At 38.5% G+C, this 20478-nt stretch overlaps 1 protein-coding gene and 1 non-coding gene across 4 annotated transcripts in view; one reads left to right on the forward strand and one right to left on the reverse strand.

Annotated features, from left to right (window-relative positions):
- COL25A1 (collagen type XXV alpha 1 chain) overlaps window positions 1–20478 on the reverse strand; it is a 512404-nt gene that overhangs the window by 45442 nt on the left and 446484 nt on the right. For 2 of the 3 annotated variants that reach the window (XM_036266125.1, XM_036266107.1), the window contains 5 exons: window positions 8541–8603; window positions 4596–4664; window positions 3767–3811; window positions 1869–1913; window positions 531–608 (listed from right to left, as the gene is read on the reverse strand). In XM_036266125.1, the coding sequence (XP_036122018.1) occupies window positions 531–608; window positions 1869–1913; window positions 3767–3811; window positions 4596–4664; window positions 8541–8603 (300 nt within the window). The remainder of the gene's footprint in view (window positions 1–530; window positions 609–1868; window positions 1914–3766; window positions 3812–4595; window positions 4665–8540; window positions 8604–20478) is intronic. The other variant, XM_036266116.1, reaches the window with a different exon arrangement.
- On the forward strand, window positions 3466–3572 carry LOC118621375. Its single transcript, XR_004957681.1, has one exon. It is a non-coding gene; the product is annotated as a U6 spliceosomal RNA (small nuclear RNA).

Consider the following 20478-nt stretch of genomic DNA (forward strand, 5'->3'; position numbering starts at 1 on the left):
GCAGTAATAAAAACCACCCACAGAAGACTTATTATGTGCCAGGCATTTAGCCATTTACAGCTCACAACAGCCCTAGGAGGCAGATACGACTACTGTCCTCATTTTAGAGAAAACCAAGGCACAGAGAAGTAAATTAACTTGCCCTCGGTCATGCATTTAGTAAGCAAAAGAGCTGAGGTTTGAACCCTGGCAGCTTCAACTCCGGAACCACAGGGCTCTTGATTACTTTGCTGGGCTTGCTTTCCCAGCAAGGAGGCAAAGATTGGTGAAACTAACACAAAGTTTAAAGCAGGTAAGACTTAAGCATATCTGGAAGTAGAAAGGAAAGGAAGGATTGAAAGGTTGAAAAATGCTGGGAAGTAAAGGGGATAAGTTGGGACAGGAAAGGGGGGATGGTTTCAGAATAGGCAAAGGGTGTGCTTTGAGCAGTGGAGCCCCCTGGGACCCCGGGGGTGTGGAAGCTGATGTATACACACAGTATGTGGTCTCATCAGTGTCTCTCTGGGTCAGGGCAGGGAGTAGTCACTTGCCTGCAAGGCTTCATGGAGGTTGCCATTATAGTCTATGATCTCGGTGGCTCCTTGATCCCCCTTTTGACCTGGTGGACCCTATAAAAAAACCAACCAACAGAAAATCATGTGGGTTAGGCGAGGATATAGAGGGGACTATGACAAAACCAGAAATAGGGACTTGCAGCTCTCTTGCCCATCAATTCCCGACTCAGACACATCCACACTTTAGAATACATAGTCACGTTTGAATTTTATTTTTTTAAATATGTTTCTATTGATATTTTAGAGAGAGAGAAAGGGAAGATAGAAATATCACTCAGCTGCTTCGTGCATGCCCCCTACTGGGGATTGATTCCGCAACCTGGGCATGTGCCCTGACCACGTGCCTGGGACCTCTGAGTCTAGAGGATGAGGCTCAACCCACTGAGCCACACCAGCTGGTCTGAATTTTATTTTTAATCTAAAAATTAATGTATTAGTCCTCTCTGTCTACCTTGCAGAATAGACAGGATGAAAATTATACTTTATTTTAATTGTAATTAAAAAAAAAAAATCTGTCCTCATTTCAAAGAAGGTGAAACATTTCTAACTTCTTTGTCTGTGGCATGTTAAAAGCTACAAAATCTGAATGAAAAAGAGGTATAATTCAATCTCTGAAATTGTTTTCTGAAAATGATCAAATGTAGGCTAATCCAATTTGACTTACAAATATTCACTGGCTTTATCCATATTTATTAAAGCAACTCCTAACCTTTTCTACTAATTTACAACTCAAAGATGACTTCCTCATCCTTTGAAAAGACAGAACACTGTTCTTAGGAAATGCCTGGTTTTCCCAACAGGAATAGAGTTCTATTGAAATAAAACCAAATAAGGAATGCAAAGGATATATATATTTAAAACTTCTATCCTACTCATTATCTCTGCCAATGAATTTCCACTAGTCATGTCCCAATTTCCTGCCTGTGTTTAAAAACAAAGGGCTCTGAAAATACAGGTGCTAGCTTTCTTTTTAGTCAGATTAATTGAAAAATGGAAAATTCTACTAGCTGGATGACTACAGGCTTGCTATTGCTTGTTTAGTGGGAAAGTAGACTGAGAGAGTTCTTTAGACCTTCTTTTGAGCTCATTTTATGTGTTAGAATCTACACATTCATTGCTACTGGTAACTGAAATTAAAAATAATAGGAAAGGGGACTATCAGGAATAATTACAGTAGTCTACCTCCAGTGCTATTATTGGGTATTATTAGTCCAGGTGCCTTGTGAAAAGCCACACAGACACATACCTGAAATCTGGGCTTGTGTGTGTGTGTGGGAACGGGGGGGGGGAAGCTTAGATGAGAGGCACACTCACCCTTGGTCCCAGGGTTCCAGAGTCTCCTTTGTCTCCACGGTCACCCTTTCATCCGTGAAAAAAGAAAAAAACCTCATTAGTGGTTGGGCCAACAGCCTAGAAATATCTCAGATTTAAGGATGTAGTTAATACCACACAGCCAACACTCTTAATACAAACTTCTGGAGTAGAAAATCACAACCAAAAGAACAATTATCAGCCACATTGCAAATGCTTCTTTAAGAAACATCTTGAAGTGAATGAAAATTCCCCTTTCAAATAAGAGATATCTTGGCACAATATATGTTATCTCTCTCACTAGGGATCTTCAAAAGCAAAACAAGTGGTTTCCATGACACCCAAAGTACACTTTTACCTCTCAGACTGAGCCATGTTCTTGCCTTTATATGAAAAGATTTGAGGCAAAGGGAAAAAGAGCCAACCACTTTGATCGTCTTTCCTCTGAGAAGTCACATGTAAATAATCGAGACAGGGAAGGAATGGAGAGCTCCTTCTAGGGAGAATCAGAAGGGAAAGGTGACCAGTCAGGCCTTCCTCTGATGATGGGGATTTAAGAAAAAGTTTTCCTGTAGGTCCAGACACTTTAACACTCAGACGGTGCTGAAACGGACAGCAGCTAGCTGCGACTGGTGGGCAGGGCTGAAGGTCAGGGGCAGGGCAAACTCAGCTCTTCCTGTCTCTAAATGTTACTTGAAAAACCTCTGAAGTTCCACTTACGGGGTTATTGCCCCACCTGGGGAGACACAGGAATAGTCCAGGTCTCAAGCTGCACACACCTCTCTCTAAGAACACTCAAAATCCTCAGACGTCTGAAGAGAAACGTTGGAGAAGAGATTTGAATCTGTGTAGATTGGAAGGTTCTTTAGAACAGCCTTAAATTTACAGAGATTTTTTTCAAAGCATTTTGATATGTCTTTTTATAGATTTCCTATAAACTGGGTAAGGACCAATGAAGAGAAGCAAGAAAAGTGATTATAATTTTTATCCATCTATACTGACCCATCATAATTAAATTGCTATGAATGGAGAAAAATTTCTGCTCTGTATTCTTTATTTTTGCATCCATTTTTCCATGTTATTAGCTAATAGCATTTTAAATAACATGATTCTGCTAACAGTGTATAGATAATTGCAAATATTATAAAGAACATGGTAAAGAAAGAAATTTCAACTGGTGGTGAAACTTTAATTCAATGAAGGGAGTCAACTAACTTAAAAGCAAAGTTGCCCAGGCTGGTGGCTCAATTGGTTGGGGTGTTATCCCATACACCAAAAGGTTGTGGGTTCAATTCCCCGTCAGGGCACATACCCAGGTTTCGGGTTCGATCCCCTGTCGGGGTGTGTACAAGAGGCAGTCCACTGATGTTTCTCACATCAATGTTTCTCTCTCTCTCTCTCTCTCTCTCTTTAAACCTATCTTTGGATAAAGATTTAAAAAAAGCAAAGTATAATTTGAATGTTTGTTACAAAGATAGCCAGGGAATTAAAAATAAGATTATACCATACATAAGTTAAATTAAATACAGTACTTAATTTTTTTTCCAAAGAAACTATTCTTATGAAACAGGAAATACAACATCCCTTAAAGAACTGTCTGGTGCTCGCTTCAGCAGCACATATACTAAAATTGGAATGATACAGAGAAGATTAGCACGGCCCCTGCGCAAGGATGACACGCCAATTCACGAAGCCTTCTAAAACAAACCAACCAACCAAACAAACAAACAAAAGAACTGTCTGAAGCACAGGAACACAGAAATAAACAAGATGAAACAAACCAATAGTTTTGAGCAAGCATCACAGGGAAGAAATTATTGCAATTCCAATGTGTGACAGAGGCAAAAAGCACAGCTTTTGAAGGCCTCATGTTACAGTAAAATGATTGCCTGGTTACTGACCTTTGACCCTTTTGGGCCTCTAGCTCCTGATTCACCTTGTTTCCCCTATTATAGGAGAATATAAAGATGAAAACGAGAAAAAAGACAGAAGAGATAAGAACAGAGAAAAGAAATTATCAGTGACATGAAAATGGAAACACTTTATTTTAATTGCCATAATGTACGGCTTTATATAATGTTGGTTATTAAAACACTAAACATTTAGTATCATCACAGTATCATTGGTTCATCCCCTGGTCTCCCCGTCAACCTTCATCCCATTCTAACTGAAGTCCGCCCTCCCACCAGTGGATGGGGAGGCTCTGTGAATGATTCACATTAGTCTCAACAGTATTTGCATACATTTCCTTTTCATCAAAGAGTAAATAATTTCCTGTGTCTCTAGTATGGGTTATTAAAATAAAGTGTTACCATATTAGTTTGTGGAAAGTTTAGAGGAATAAAGATTGAACAGTCAAATATATCCTCAGTGCTAATATTTTCAAGGTGTTACCATCAAGTTATCATAGAAACTAAACAACACAGATCAACATGTTCTCAGTAAGTTTCAATACTCGCCAGGTGATAACGTGTGAACAACAGTACCTCCCCCTTTACACTTGGATGTGTTATTCAATTTGTTCAACGAAAAGAGAAAAAGCTGGGACAGTTAAATTGTAAAATTCCTTTGGAAAAGAACCAATTGGTATGCATTTCAATACATTATTTGTGCAGTTCAATAAATTAGTATCTGTTGAGGAATTTTTAAATTTTAGTTTCATGTTCTAAAAGTAAGGGGCACAGATTTCCAAACCAAAGAATGTTATTCCCCAATATAAGAATAACTGACCTTTGGTCCAGGGGCTCCAGGCTCCCCTCGCTCCCCTCTTCCAGGAGGCCCTGCCTCCCCTCGTTCACCCTGTCACAAAATGCAAAACTGGTCAATGCCAACCTTCCTCTCTCTCCCCCTATCCCCAGCTGGTCCCTGTAGATGAATAAGTAAGTTGACTAAAATTAAAGAAAGCATAGAGTTGCCATTTATAGCAACTGTATTAATCTTAGCATCAATTATCTCATTTAATAAAACAATTGTTCAATTTTATTATTATTTCCATTTGATAGATAAAGAAGTGAATTGGTAAATGCCTGTCAGACACCTAAGTTGGTAAATGGAGGACCTTTAAAGGGACTTGATAATGCCATCATGATACCTCAAAACAGATTAAACATCATTCTGCAGCCAATTTTCTAGTACTACTGAGACGAAGCACGGCAACGTGGTGACGGTTTTGTAATGGCCATAACTTGTCACTTTACAGTGGCCAGGCAATTTGTAATCCAACAACTTGGATCTTATCCCTGGATCTGTGTTTTTTCTTTTCTTTTTTTTTAATCAGTTCTGTGTTTGGGGGAATGTTGGTTAAGTTTCAAAGGCCTCAGTGTCCTCTGTAAAATACGGAAAATTGTAGTACTGAAATCATAACTTATAAATGTAAAGTGCTGGGCACCGTACAGGACGCATAGCCTTGCAGATTTTACTCCAGTCTCAGCTCAGTGAGGTACGAACATGGTCCCTGCCCCCAAGGAGCTAGCGACTTAGTCAGACAGACAAGATCCACATAACAAAACAGTTAAGAATTAAGTAGTAAAGTAAAGCCAGAGAAAGAAGAAGAAACCCCATGGGGTTTTCAGTGGTCCAGGCTGGCTCCCTGAAGGTGAAACCTGAGTCATGTTCTGAAGGATGAGTAGGTTGCATTATATAATGCTGGCTGTGTATGACGGTGATATTAATGAGTGCAGGAACTGCACGAGACAATGTACGTGCGTTATCCTATTTACTCCTCAGGACAGATGAGAAAGATGTCAGTACTCACAATCTACACGAGGCAACTGAAGCTCAGAGAGGTTAAGTTACTTTCTGAAAGTCACCAAGCTTTGAAAAGGAAGAGCTGTAATTGAAAACTGATTGTGCTCCATTTTCAACGTCTGTATAAATATTTTTGAATGTAATCCTTTGAACATCTCTGGTCATTTTCTTAGGATAAATTGTAGTTGGGGAATTGCTGTGTCAAAAAGTATGAACATATTTAGAAGTTTGCCAACTCATCGTCTAGGAAGACTGGGCTGTGTTGTACTCCCGGAACACAGCAGACTGTCCAGCTTCCCCCACAATGGGCAGGATCTCGATAATCCAACAGGGTCTGAATTCAGTCGGGTATTAGCATGTTTATGGATGAGAGGCATTCTCCTCACCAAAGGAACTGATTCATCTTGGAAAGGAGAAGAAAAAAGGATTGTGTCTGTGATGGGTGACGCAGGGCTTTAAATGCCGAGATCTTTATCTGTATCCTTCCCTCCGAGGAAGCCATTATGGTTCTGCAGGGGAGGTGGTAGGGAGCAGGGTAAGGGTGGAAGAAAACAGCAGGGGGCTTAGCATCAGCCAAAGAGAGGAAGAGAGCAGGAATGGAGAAGGTGGGAGAAAGGCAAGGGACTGATGGAGGCGAGATGGAAAAGATGCTCCAGGAGGGCTTTTACAGGGATTAGAGACTGAAGCACTTCTGTTGCTATAAGGGATTTTTATTTTAAAAAAGTACCATATTTGGTGTTTCGCTTAACATTTTACAGAAGAATTCTAAAATAGTAACTATATGCTTATTTTAGGGAAAAACAGAAACCTTAGAAAATCACTTAACTGTAATATACCATAGGGGTGGAGTTGATATATCTTTACCTAGAATCACTTAACAAAAAAAAAAAAACAACCACCACAAAAAACCACAATGCCCCTAATTAGTTACCTATCACTCTCTGGAATTATATTATTTATTTGTGTACGTCTTTCCCTCACATGCACTGGAATGTGAGCTTCAGGAGAGTAGAGAGAGACCGTTTTTGCTGCATTTACTCTTCATTCTCAAATACTCAAAAACGCCTGGCAAAAAAGTTGTTAAATTAATGAATAAACAGTATTACTCAAAGTATTCTAAATTATCGGGAATAGCACCCCCTTTCTTCAGACTGCTGTAGGCGTCTCCCAGGACTGAGCAGACACCGAGGACACAGCAATGCACCAGGACATGTTTAAATGCCATCACACACCTTCCTTCACCACAATTTCTCTTAGCTGTGTTGGGGGGAAGTGCAGGGGCAGCTTTGGCTTTTAATCTGAACTGAGTGGTACAAACCCAGACTACCTACACAACTGCAAAAAACACTAGTGTTTGGCTAGAAGAGATTTTGAAATAATCATGATTTTCCCATTATGATGCCAAATTCATGTAAGATAGGCAATTTAGCTGAAGAATAAGCTTCACAATATTGCCAATAAAACAAATTTCCTATCTACATCCCTTCTTGGGGAAATACAAAACAGGCACAGTACATTCTTTACTTTTATTGGGAGTTCAGAGCGGTATCTGTTATAAAAGTATCTGGTCTGTAAAGTCAGGCTGGGTTCTTTACGAACAGTAATTAATGTTGATTTTATGGCTCTACATCTGGATTTTTTTTGAAGCGATGGAATAGTTTAAAATCAGTAAACTGAAGAAGAGATATTTAGGGCTAACCTGCACTCTCTATTTCCGTGTTTCTTCTATTTTCCCTTGTTTAGCAAACTAAATGTTGTGCGTGTCTACGGCAGGCTGCCTTCCTCCTCCGAGGCCGCGAGCCGGACCACATACACCAGTGCGTGTACGAACACGGACTGCTCAGTATCCTCTCCCTCTCTATTCCAGAAAGTGTGTTTCTGTTCAGGCTAAAACAGGCATTCTTCATGTTTTGTTAATAAGCCTGACAGCTCATTATGTGAAAAAGAAATTGCTTGAAAAAATCAGCAATTTTGCATAAATCCGATGGAGTTTCAGTCCCCCTTGGGCCACACATAGTTTCCATTGACTGGGATTAGAGTTCTTTCTCCTGAGCAGCGGGGATGAGGACGCCTCTGTCAGAACAGACCGTGAACACATTTCTCCAGCTCCTGGAAATCAGCCTGGTTTATTTCTGGCGAATACAATACACATGGAGGCAAAGACGGCCATGGGTTAAAAATAAAAAAAATGTAGTTTGATCTAATGCTGCCCCTCCTTTGATTCATGAGTCTGTCATGAGCAAAGTTCCATCCTCGGAGCTGTACTTTTTTACGTCTTACTGGGTAGATAAAAAGAGAACCGTAGGCCTGACTGTATCCGCAGCAACATAATTTTTTATTTGGCGGCATATAGATTGTGCTTTTAGAGCCCTCTCTAGGGTTGCCAAGTGGAAGATCATGAGATGGTTTTCATTACACAACCTTTCTGCAAACGTTATTCAGGATGGATCCTTTTGGGATGAGGCACTTAGGAATCCACATGACATCAGCACTCCTTGAAATCTAGGGAGTGATGTGGGAATAATAATAATCTTTGATTTACAAGTATGTCCTGAAGTCGGTGATGAGGAGCAGGAGTTAATGAGTTCTCTCTCTCCTCAGAATTCCCTGACTTTTCCATATGGCCAGGAAGCTAACAGCATCCCATCAACTTAGGAGCAATTTGGGGGACAATTGGAATAACTAATATATTGTACCTTCCTGTTGTCTTGCCTAAAGCTTTCTGAAATTAACTTCCCACTACTCCCTTTAACATGGGATTCTTTTAGAAGTGTTAGAAGAGGTAATATGCTGCTTTAGTTCTTTATTAGGCAAGAATGTACAGTCACCTAAATAGTCAAGTTACCCCAAATTTCTTTCAACATAATGGACTAAAAATATACGAAAAAAAATTTCAGGAAGGAAGGAAGGGAAAAAGACCCCACTCACCTTTGTTCCTGGTAACCCCGGCAAGCCTGGCTCTCCTTGAGGACCAATGAAACCTGGTTCACCCTTTGAAGAGATGGGCATATGAGATCATTATCACAAAATAGTACTGGGTTCCTGCTACTGGGGTTTTCCTCCTTTGATTGTATTCAGCTCTCCTGCTGAGATCCAGTTACTGACTATAAAATGAATCAGAACAGCCTTTGATCAATGAGAATAGTTGGAGCATAGCTTTGGAGAAGCTTTAGAAAGTGAAAGTGATAAACCAACCAGATAAATATCTTTTATCGTTTCCTTTCTCATTTGTTGTCCTGTGCTTCTTACCATTTACTAAGTCCAATTAATTATATCTGGGTGACTGTGGTAGGTAACTCCAAGATAGGGGTAGATGATCCCACCTCCTGGTACTCATGCCTTTGTGTGATGTCTTCTGCTTGAGTGTACACTGGATTTAATGACTCATATCTAATGAACAGAATTTGTAACTAAGTTATAAAAAGTCTGTGGCTTCCATCTCGGGACACTTTCTTGTTCTCTTTCACTTGGATCATTTGCTTTGGGAAAAACAAGCTGCTATACTGTGAACAGCCCTATGGTGGGGTCCAAGGTCAGCTAACAACCACATGTGTGAGTTTGGGAGTGGATGTCCCCCTCAGGTGAGACCACAGCCCTGCCTGACAGTTTGACTGCACCCTCATGGGAGGCACTGATCCAGGGGCACCCAGCTGAGCTGTGCACAAATTCCTGTTTCTCCAAAGTTGTGGAATAATTGTTGTTTTAAGCCACTCCAGTTTGGAGGCGGGAGGGGTGATAATAGTATGCAGCAATAGACACCTGAATGTTAGATTCAGGAATGTTCAGCATGAAAGAAAAAAATAACTCTTCTTGCTACACCTCCATAACCTCTTCTCCACTTGGAGGAAACCCAGCTGTGGTATAATAAAAATATATTTGGTCTTGATCCCGGTTCCTTGCACAGAACTCCTAAAACCCTTTGAATTTCTTGAGTGATAAGAGTAATAGGGGCATCTTTTGTTATTCTTAACAAGCCCCATTCAAACAAACCTGAGTTTATGCTAATAAGGAGACTCTTGGTGGGCTCCCAGATAGCTTCAGGATGAGGCTGTGATAAGAAGGTGGAATTTACAGCCCTTCCCCTCCTCTCATCATCTCCAGAGGGGGTGGAAGGCCGAGACTAAGTTCAATCACCAATGGCCAATACTTTAATCCATCACGCCTACAATGGAACCTCCACAGAAACCCTTGCACAAAGGGGACTGGAGAACTTCCAAGCTGGTGGACACATCCACGTGCTGGCAGGATGATGCACCCCAACTCCATGGGGACAGAGGCTCCTGTGCTCAAGATCCTTTTGATCCCATGCTGTGCACCATTTTGTTTGGTTGTTCATTTTTATCTTTTATAATAAGCTGTAATAGCCCTGGCTGGTTTGTCTCAGTGGTTGGAGCATTGGCCTGTGGACCAGAGAGTCCCGGGTTTTGTTCCTGCTAAGGGGACGTACAAATAAAAATTTAAAAAAATAAATAAATATAATAAGCTGTAATAGTAACTATGGTACTTTCTTGAGTTCTTTGAGTTGTTATAGCAAGTTATCAAACTTGAGTTGGTGTAGGAGTAGGTGGTTGTGCGTGCCCTCAGGTCTGTATTTAAATCAGACAGAAGTGCAGGTAGCCAGGGGATCCAGTACCCGTGATTCACACCTGAAGTGAGGGCAGGCTTGTGGGATTGGCCCTTACACCTGTGGAGTCTGATGCTAAGTCTGAGTAGTTAGTGGCACAACTGGATTGAGTTCTAAGATGAACAGTTGGTGTCAGAGAATCACAGTTGGATAATCAGTGTTGGAAAAGACACTAAGTTTTTGGTGTCAGAAAAGACCTAAGACCAGGGTTCTTATTTTCTTGAGTATCCATAAAGTTTTATTTTCTTTTGAAAAATGTGAGCTCAAATGTAAGAGAGTCTAAAAATGATGTTTTAAAGCAAAAAATATAATGGCTCTGTTCCCATATTTCCTGTTTTTTTGTTTTGTTTTGTTTTTATTTTTTGCCCCCATTGGATTATTTCTGAAGCAGTTGTTAATGCTGATGCATTTGATTTTTTCGAAGGTAGTGATATTTCAACATTTGTTTTTTGATACTTGGAGTTGAGTTTTTAAAACACACTATGTAAAATCTTGCGTATGGGTGAGCAACAAACTGATATCACCACCACAAATACATCGTATTGCTACATGACTCACACAGGTTTCTCTCTGGTTCTCATGTTCATGGTACCAGTTTAAGAAAGAAGCAAGGTGGAGGGGAAACACTTTTGGTTAATTTTTTGTGATATTTCTGTAACTCTATTCTACCCGTCCCCATACCCTTACACAGATTGAAAAGGAGAATCTGAACAAATAATTTGGGGTGGGTCTCTTAATGGTCTAAAATGAAAATCAACTGCATTCAGAGAAATCATGATGACTCCTCTTTTGTGAAAGAATTTAACATTATTTTAAACCAAAAAATTTATAAGGAATACATTTATTTACAAGTAAGATATTTCTCCCAATAAAATTGAAATTTCTCTCCAACCCCAGAAAAAAAGTTGTATTGAAGTCAATGTGAATCATTAGTAATGACTTACTGGCATAGAAATATAATGCAAGTTAATAGGTTGAAAGTTTACATGTAAACAAGACTTTTGTATATCTTCAAGTAGAAATAAAATGATCTCACTGTTTAGCAAAGCAAATAGAAGCACCATTAAAGCATACCAATAAAAGAGAAGAAAAAAACCAAATGTATTGCAAAAAATGTATTTCTTATTCACGTTAGTATTTAGTTTATAAAAAGATGAAGCATGCAGTTTCATAGTTCACAAATAAATAAATAAGGCTTTGTGACCTCAGTGGCCAGACAAAAATGGTTTTTCCTCATTTTTAGAAAATAAAACATATATTATATTCTCCTGAGTAAATGTATAAAAAGTTCCTTTGAACAGAATGGTCAGAGGAACAATTTAGGAAAGCATCTACTATATCAACACACTTATTTATTTCCATTTATTCAAGGGGAAAGTAGTACTTAACTTTAGGATCACAGACCTGTGTGTATTTAATTCCAGAGCTCTATCCTCTTTATGGGAAGGTTCCTTCTTTGTCTCAGGCTTGAAGACAATTACTGAAGTAAATAAGGCATAATATGTCTACTCCTGGTCCTGATTGAGGTACGTGCCCTTAGCGGGAACCGAACCCGGGTCTCTTAGGACCGCAGGCCGAAGCTCTAACCGCTGAGCCAAACCGGCCAGGGCCATAATCAGGTTTTTAAATTTCTGAGTTTTATTTCTTTTTTTTTTTATCCTCACCCAAGGATATTTTTCCATTTTTTGTACAGATAGACTGGGAGGGAGAGAGAGGAAAGGAGAGAGAGTGAGAAACATCGACGTGAAGGGACACATCGAGTGGCTGCCACCCGCACGACCAACCAGGGCCGGGGACAAACTGCAACTGAAGTACGTGCCCTTATCGGGAACGGAACCCGGGTCTCTCCGGACCGCAGGCCGACGCTCTAACCGCTGAGCCAAACTGGCCAGGGCCTGAGTTTTATTTCTAATGCAGAAATATCAATAGATATAACATACATAAACAAAACTCTTTCAATCCTAATTTGGAAGTATGTAAAGGGGATTTGAGACCAAAATGTTTGAGAACTGTTGGTAACAGTTACAGAATTGAGTTAAAGCCTGACTTTGCAAGCTGGTGTCTTGACCTTACAAATAATGAAAGGTTCTGGCATTGTTACGGGTGGCTTAGTTAAAGTTTATCATAATGCAAGCAAAGCATTTAACGCTGTCTCTAAAACAAAGTAAGTGAACAATAAGTGTTTGCCCTTATCCATAGGCTCAATAGTTTCACTATCATTATTATTAGTAGTAACAGTAATTAAAGTATTATAGCTCCCCAACTAATTGGTGACATATAAGGTGACCACTTGTTTCTTTACAACCTGGATGGGGCTATACTCAATACCTCTTTAACTTCTTTCAAGAAGTAGCCCTACATTTTCTTGTGTGAACATATCATTTTATGACATAATATCCATCTGCTAGAGCATTTAGGATTGCAAAACCCAAAGGGGATAAGGTAGAGGAGTAACAGGTTTACTATGAATGAGATTTTCTCTTGTAAGAAAGAGAAAGAAGCCAATGGTCATACCTATTGGATTTCCCTAAATAAATGTAATATTTTAAAATAAAACCTTGCCTCTTTGACAAAGAGCGATGTGGGGATTAAAGGTTCTGGAATCTCCTAAAATGCCCAGTAGAAAGGCTATGAATATCGACAGTCTAAGAATACTTTAGTGTGATTAAAAAAAAAAAAAGCACGTGATTATTCTACTGTAGCCACAATCCAGTTACCAGAATAGAGGAAGGAGACTGGATCAGGAAAAGGCAGGGAAAGCAGCTGAAACATGACTCAAACACAAAGCACTTTGGGGAAATCATCTTTGGAGTAAAGCAGACTACACAAAAATGAGGTTACGTAAGTTTTCAGGGCAATAAACGGGAGCAGTAACTATTTATATTGGACTATAACATGATTCTCAGACCTGCTTTTACATATCTAATATCATTTAGTCAGAGGGAAATAAGAGATTGCTAACTTGGAAATTATTCACACGTAGCTGTCCAAGTAGACAGGTGGGAGTGAGATGCAGCAGAGGAGACTGGCACTTGAACGAAATTAAGCTCTTGCGTTACTCTTAATGAAGAAACAACTACATCTAGAGGGCTTTTTTCCTTTTTTTTCTTTTTTCTTTTTTCTTACAAGGCAATTACTTGAATTAGAAGATCCTAATTATAATTTCAGTGAGTCATTTTAGGAAGAGTATGGGAAACATAAGGCAAAAATACTTTGAAGAAAGGCAGGTGCTGGTCACCATAATCAGGGAAAGGTGGATTTACACAGGTAAACAAAGTAAAATGGCTTTACAATTAAAGTGAGAACAATAAAATATGGCATTTTCTGAAACAACCTTTTCCGTTTATGATGTGTTAGTGCTTTGTTTTCCAATGACAAAAAAATAAATGAATAAATAAAAATGTCTTTAAAAACTGGGGGGAAGGCAACAGCTTTAAACATTGGTTTGTCATGAACATCAGGGCATCAGTGAATAGCACAAGTATAAGCTAAGAAGAATACTAATTATTTCAAAGTGCTTTAATCTGTTTTCTCTCTCTCTCAAGTTTCATATATATATACATATATATATATTCCCCCCCCCCCTCATTTCATATATTCAAAAATTTCCCCCATCTCTCTATTCACTCGCCGTCACAAATAAGGTAGCATTTTAGGTTTTTACTTTTGTTCTTGTCGAGAAAAATATCAACTGGTATTCTATTCATATAGGTACAGCTGATTGTATGTGGAAGGAAATTCAAAGAGTGAAGGCAACCAACTGACAGATCTCAAAATGTAATTCTTGTCAAGTATCTAATCAGGGAGAGAGGAAATTAAAAAGAAGGACAAGAAGAAGAGGAGAATAACAATAATGAAGGCATGGGGGGAGGGCAGTAGTAGGGTGGAGGAGATCAGAAGGGGCCAGGAAGAACGGAGAGCAACAAGCATCTCAAAATTTTCTGTTCCTCCACCATGGCCATAACAATTAAATCTAGGCTTAATCTGTTGGTTTTGGTTTTGTTTTGTTTTCACTGGTTCTAGAAACACCCAACTAGATCTACCCTTGGGCCAAACAGAAAAAATAGTATCACATTTAACTTTTAAAATAAACACAGAACTATGATTTAACCAAAGCCTGGAGATAAAAATATATACAACACTATTTATCAGAATCCTTAAAACAATCCAGAATGTTAATCACTAAAACACAATTAATAGCTGGCACTGTATTTTGCTACCCCAGCCACATGCTAACCAGTGATTAAATGGTTGTCAGAGAAACAGAAACCTCAGCTCTGTTAGTAGTATTATAATATGGCACTAATGAAGCATCACATTCCAAAATGAAGAAAAATTTAATTTTCTGGCCCTGTCCTGCATATTGCATCTGATTTCTTCCTGAGTTGTTTCCTGAGATTTGTCCTTTGTTTATTCTGACATGAATTAATCAGCTCGCCACCAATGAATTAGATAACCCAAGTTTCAATACCAGACCTGGAACACGTTTCCCTGTGTTGAGCTGATAGGAACGTGGTTTTGGCCACTGCACCGGGCTTCCGGTTGGCAGCAGAACTGCTGTGAATTCAGGATGAAGCACAGGCCAGGCCTCGTAGTAAGCTGCTTGGAGCTGGGGCGGCTGCAAGCGGACCACCTGGAAATCTCCCAGGTTGAATGAGAGCTCTCAACATCCAGGACACATCCAGCCGCAGAACCCGGCTATGGATTCCAGCCTTGGCTGAGGTCAAAGGTGGATCTCCACAGGGTCCATTGGGGAGGGTCTCATCCTTTCACATGGATCTTTCTAATTACAGTTAACGGATTCGGCAGCCACACCTTTGATCTCGTAGTAAGAAGCTCAATGACTATAAGTCACAGTAACTAGTATGTACTACATTTGAAAAATTACCTGTTTTTTCACCAAACAAAAAGTTCCCTCATTGCCTATAGGGTACTGACCCTGTTAGAGAGCCCACACGCTCTCCTCTGCTTTCTTTCCTAAACTGGCAATAGGCGCAGAAAAATGAAGAAAACTCCCAGAAGATTTTGCTGTAATGGGTGGGATCGTCACTCCATAAGGTAAAATGAAGATGTCACAAAACTTAGATTTTGACTGAAGTTACTTTTGCTCAAACTCATTTGCTATCACTATTTTAAAAAATTAAATAGCCTGATGAGATAGCTTAAATTCTGTGTATTCTGGTGAATAAAAAACTCAGCCCCCGAACAAACAAACAAACAAGCAAACAATTACCATCTTTACAAACCAAGAAGGCAACAAAACCTGGCCTTCTATATTACAAAAAGACCAGTGAAGGCAAGAAATGCCTTAAGAACTTGACCGTTCTGAACTCTAACAATGACCATCAAAAAGCTGGACCAATTTTTTATTCAAACCTACATTTTCTACATAACAAGAAAGTATTTCAGATGACCTTACTTTTAAATGGCTATTGAAACAGTTCACCTAACACTCTTTTGTCAAATTTACATAAAGGATGTCCTTCATATAGATGAGAAGAGTCAACAAGTGTGGAGATGGGGCTATTCGTCAAGGTAAAGAAAGGAAGAGACAGCTTCATTCATACAGAAATGGCTCACCAGGTGTTTCCTTATAAACTTCCAGAACTTAACATCTGTTAAATAGAAGGGTGGACAGAAAGTCCTAACTGATTAACTCTTGCCCACAGAAAAATCTCTGGTTTTTCATTTATTACCATTTGTTTTATTTTTATAAGTCATTATCAATTAAAGGAGTAAAAGATATCATTTTTTACCCTGTCTAAAAAAAAAAACCAAAAAAACCTCTCAAATACCAGCTTAAACCAAGTCATGTTTTCTATATTTATTACCCTTAAGCAGATCCAATTTTCATTGCCTCCAAAAACAGTAAAACAGGGCTCGAAAAATATGTGTTGATTTGCATGGGTGCTAAAAGCATCACCAATAATTTTGATTAATGTGTCTCGACACTGAACACATTAGCCATACAATATTCTTCTTGCTTAAAGGCTAATTAGAATTCAAGTCAGCATGATACCTGCTTTTGAGGATTACAGCAAGAACATTTGTTGTAATAAGAACCTCCAGGCAGCCAGTTTTGGTAATGATTGATTTGTAAAATTATTGAGGGGAAAAAAAATGAGAAAGTAGAGCCTGTCCCAAAAACACTTATTTCCCTTAAGGATCAAATTTGAGTATAAATTAAAACATCTTGGTGGCTATGATGGAAATGAACCACCATAACAGGTTTATTTAAACCTGAGAAAACATACCTTTCTGACTTTTTCCCCCCTTCTTAACAGAATTACATCATGAAGGCACATTTGGTGTATTTATTGGGGGTTTTATTCTGGCTGCTAAAAATCTTTGATTTCTGGTTGTATGAGTTTCCTAACTGGACTCTTCATTATTCAACTGTCCGGACACACTTGGTGCAAGCAGGAAATAATTATAAGTAACAATAACAGCGTTCGTTATCTTTTTAACCGGTATTGCTTCTTTTTTCTTTTAGGAATTCATTTCATATCCTATGTTTCTTCCAAAAACTTTTCTCTGCTATTTTAAAAATGTGATTTGATGTTTCTGAGGAAGGAATCTCATATCCAGTGGATTTAAAACGTAGGTTTCTATTAGATTACTGAACACTACATTTAATCCTAAGAATGCCAAAATAAATGTTCCTGCCACCTGTAAAAGTTAGTCTTTACATGATTTAGTGTCAAAGATGATTTCATATAATGAGGTATAAAGCATTAGTTACTGTCTCATAACCTCTCAATCCTTAAGTTCTTGATCTAAATGTCAAATTTGCACTAATGGGGAAGCCAGAGCAAAAATATCGAGCCTTGAGGGAAAATGCTACAGAAACTTCTTTGCCATCTAAATGATGAGATGTAATTTTTACTGTATTATGCTTCCCTACTATATTAATTTCACTGTACTATATAATTTTTTTCAATTTATTTTCTGAATATGAGATAAACTGGTGGTCTATATTGAAAGGAGAAAGCATTGACAAATCAATATTTGTGAAAAATGCCTTGGGCTAGGCAACACCACAACCGAGGCCTAGAGAATGTCTTCATTCATTTGTCAAGTTCCCCCTTTGCTATTCCTGTGAACAGTGTCGGGAAGGAGAACTTCAGCAGTTTCATGTCTTATGCCCAGAACACTGTCCCCTCCTCCTGTTTTCCTGGAATATGTTTGGGTGATAGGGAAAGAGGAATAGTATGATACCATGTTTCAAGAGAAAGTAGATTATCTTACTGCTCATAAAGGTAACATTCACCTATCACTGCAAAAGAGTTCTCAGAATTTACATCTATCAACCTGCAGAGTACAGATGCCTTTATGTTCTTTAGGTTAAAATTACTCACATGAGGAAATATATAGAACAGGTATGTAATCAAGGTTTCCAATATCCTGAGCTGGTCCAAGGGGAAGCAATATCAATAGGTAAAATGTACATAGCCTTTAATCCACGGCAATATTTTAGGAGCTACACATAAATTAGTTCATCTAATCTTCACAACAACCCTCTGAGTTATGTACAATGATGATTCTCATTTTATAGGGAAATGCGACGATATAGATCATGAACTGGTGAGGGGCAGGATGGGATCCTCACGCTGGTGATCTGGTTCTGCAGTCAGGGCTCTTGATCCTTAATTACTAGGGTTGTATAATCATAAAAGGGTTAAATAATGTATTTACCTTTTTCAAAATAACTGGAGAGAAAAATAAAAAAAAAGGAACTTGGAATCTTACTCTTTTACGTGATATCAGAAAAGCTAGTTGCAAGTTTTGCTTATGAAGGATATATTTGTGGGCTTGTTTATAAAAAAATGTCTAGCTCAAATCTTATTCCAGAAGATCAATGTCTGCATGGTACATTGTGCATAATTTAATTTTCCCAGTTGAACATCTTGACACTATATGAACCATGAATGCATGAAATAGGAATTCCAAATGTCTTCCACATGGTGAGAGGACTTTCCAATACTTGTGCAGGAAGCTTAAGGATATTTTGAAATTAAGTTATGCCTGTTCCTCGTGACTTTTATTATGTATGCCTAAGGTATTAGCACTTTTCTCTGAGTGGGACTCTGAGGTGACAGATAGATGAGTCTGCTGCCTGTATTTAGGCACTTTGCTCATTTCCTGAGAGCTGTGTGGAAGGCATTTGGATGCTCATTAAGTTTCCAACCGTTCCCCGAGTGCAACAGGTGGCAAATCAAAGCTTCCCTGGTATGTCATGGCTGGTTTCCTCACCGTCTTGGAAACACCAAATGGCATCTGCATGCTCTCTGTAGTACCAGCTGATAAGAAGGGGATGAATAGCAACAGGAAGTATTTCCAAAGCATAAACAAACACACGGGTCTAGGGAGGTTACGACCAATGTTCTTGCTACCACACTTTCCAAATGCATCCATGGTGGTTTCATCTTTTAAATACTGTTATCTCTCAAACTGGGAAATCATGATGATCTCTCCTGTGCTTAGCTACCTAATAAAAGCAGGTATATTCGAGGAATAACAACATCGCAACTTAATGAAGCAATACCATAAAATTACAAACTTGTAACTCTACATTTATGAATATTCAATGAGTACTAATGACTATGATTGTTCTTAAATTGTCTCCTTTACAAAATGACTTATTTATACTGAGAACCTATGATAGTGTAAGGAAAGCATGTCAGTCATATCCTGAACTAGAGTGAGAAGACAAAGCTCACTCATCCAAAAACAGAATCTGTCATTTAAATAAACTTTTAGACAGTTACCCAACAGTACTTGGTAATTATACAGAAAAGGTTTTTGTCACTATAATCACCAGTCAACGTCAGAAAAATATCAGCCATACAATCGCGACAACATTTGTCTGACAGTTGCTGTGACCCTAGGAATAAAAGCATTTACAGAGGTGGCAAATCACTGACTTCTTTCCCAGTTTGAAGAATTTTCAAACATTCAGATGAGTCCACAGATGACTAGAGAAATGACGTGGGCTATTTCAGGACATAAAACAACTAAAAGGTAATGATAGTAAATAGTAGTAATTGAAATTGTTTGAGAAGGAAAAAAACTCAACACCTTCATCCTATATACTCTCTCTCAGCGAGACAGCGCTCAGGCTCCGGAGGAGACGACTGTGTTTCAGTGCAGCTCTGAGGGTCCTGCCACGGCCGTGTTGGCAGCACACCTGCTAAGCTACAGGCAAACGCTGCAGGGAACCCCACAGTCCTTCCGAAATGCTCCTCTTTTTAAAGGAGCATTTTTACATTTCTTACTTTTCATTTTCTTACATTTGTTTTAAAAATCTATGATCTTCCAATCATTTTTTAATAGCCCCCTCCCACCTTTTATTTAAATGTGTGGGAATTACTAAGGCACTGCCATAAATTAAGTCTATAATAGGAAATCACATATTAATTTAGTTATTTTTGCTAAATATCAAACGATATGGTAATAGCGTTGGCTTTTTAGTAAACTATTGTTATAGAATATACTTTTTCACTGAAGAAGCCAAGGACTAATAATGTATTAAGAACACATATCTGAACTCCTAGAAATTAATCTGGAGCCATCAAACAAAGAGCAGAACGAAAATTTCTGAGTGCCAACCTGGAAGACATAACTTTCATGTTGGTTAATTATACCAAGTGTACTTATAAAATATTATATATGATACCATATGATATCTGGGAATTCAATAATTTACACATGTTTATTCTATAACCATATCATTTCATGTAACACACTTCAAATACAACCTTCATGAAACAGTATACACAACCCTCACACTGAAAGGAGGAATATTAATTTTAGAATGGTCTAATGCATGCTGGAGATTAATTCAAAACTCTATAGGGTGAGAAAAATGTAAGGGAAAATCTGCTTGCACTGTTACCCTGTTAAATAGTTCCAGAATTTAAAAAGGAGCTTTAAAATAAGAAGCTAACTTTCAAGGAGTAACTATAGCTAAGGCCGCAGAATGTTTAAGCCTTCTCAGTCGCCATGTGAAAAATTTTAAACCATTAAAAAATATTTCCTACCATTTTAGATGTTTTAAGAATATGTAAAACAATGTTTTAAAGTAGGCTTTAAGCAATTATTTCAAAAGTTGATGGGAATAGTATATGGGTCAAAGTAGTTTAGTAAAATGATTTGTACTTTCCGGTGAGAATTACTGACAGGAAGTAGAAGTACAAAAGCTTTTTAGAGGGATTATTTAATGAGTGAATCATAAAAACAGCT

The sequence above is a fragment of the Molossus molossus genome, unplaced genomic scaffold, assembly GCF_014108415.1.
Source record: "Molossus molossus isolate mMolMol1 unplaced genomic scaffold, mMolMol1.p scaffold_m16_p_1, whole genome shotgun sequence".
NCBI classification, from domain to species: Eukaryota; Metazoa; Chordata; class Mammalia; order Chiroptera; family Molossidae; genus Molossus; species Molossus molossus.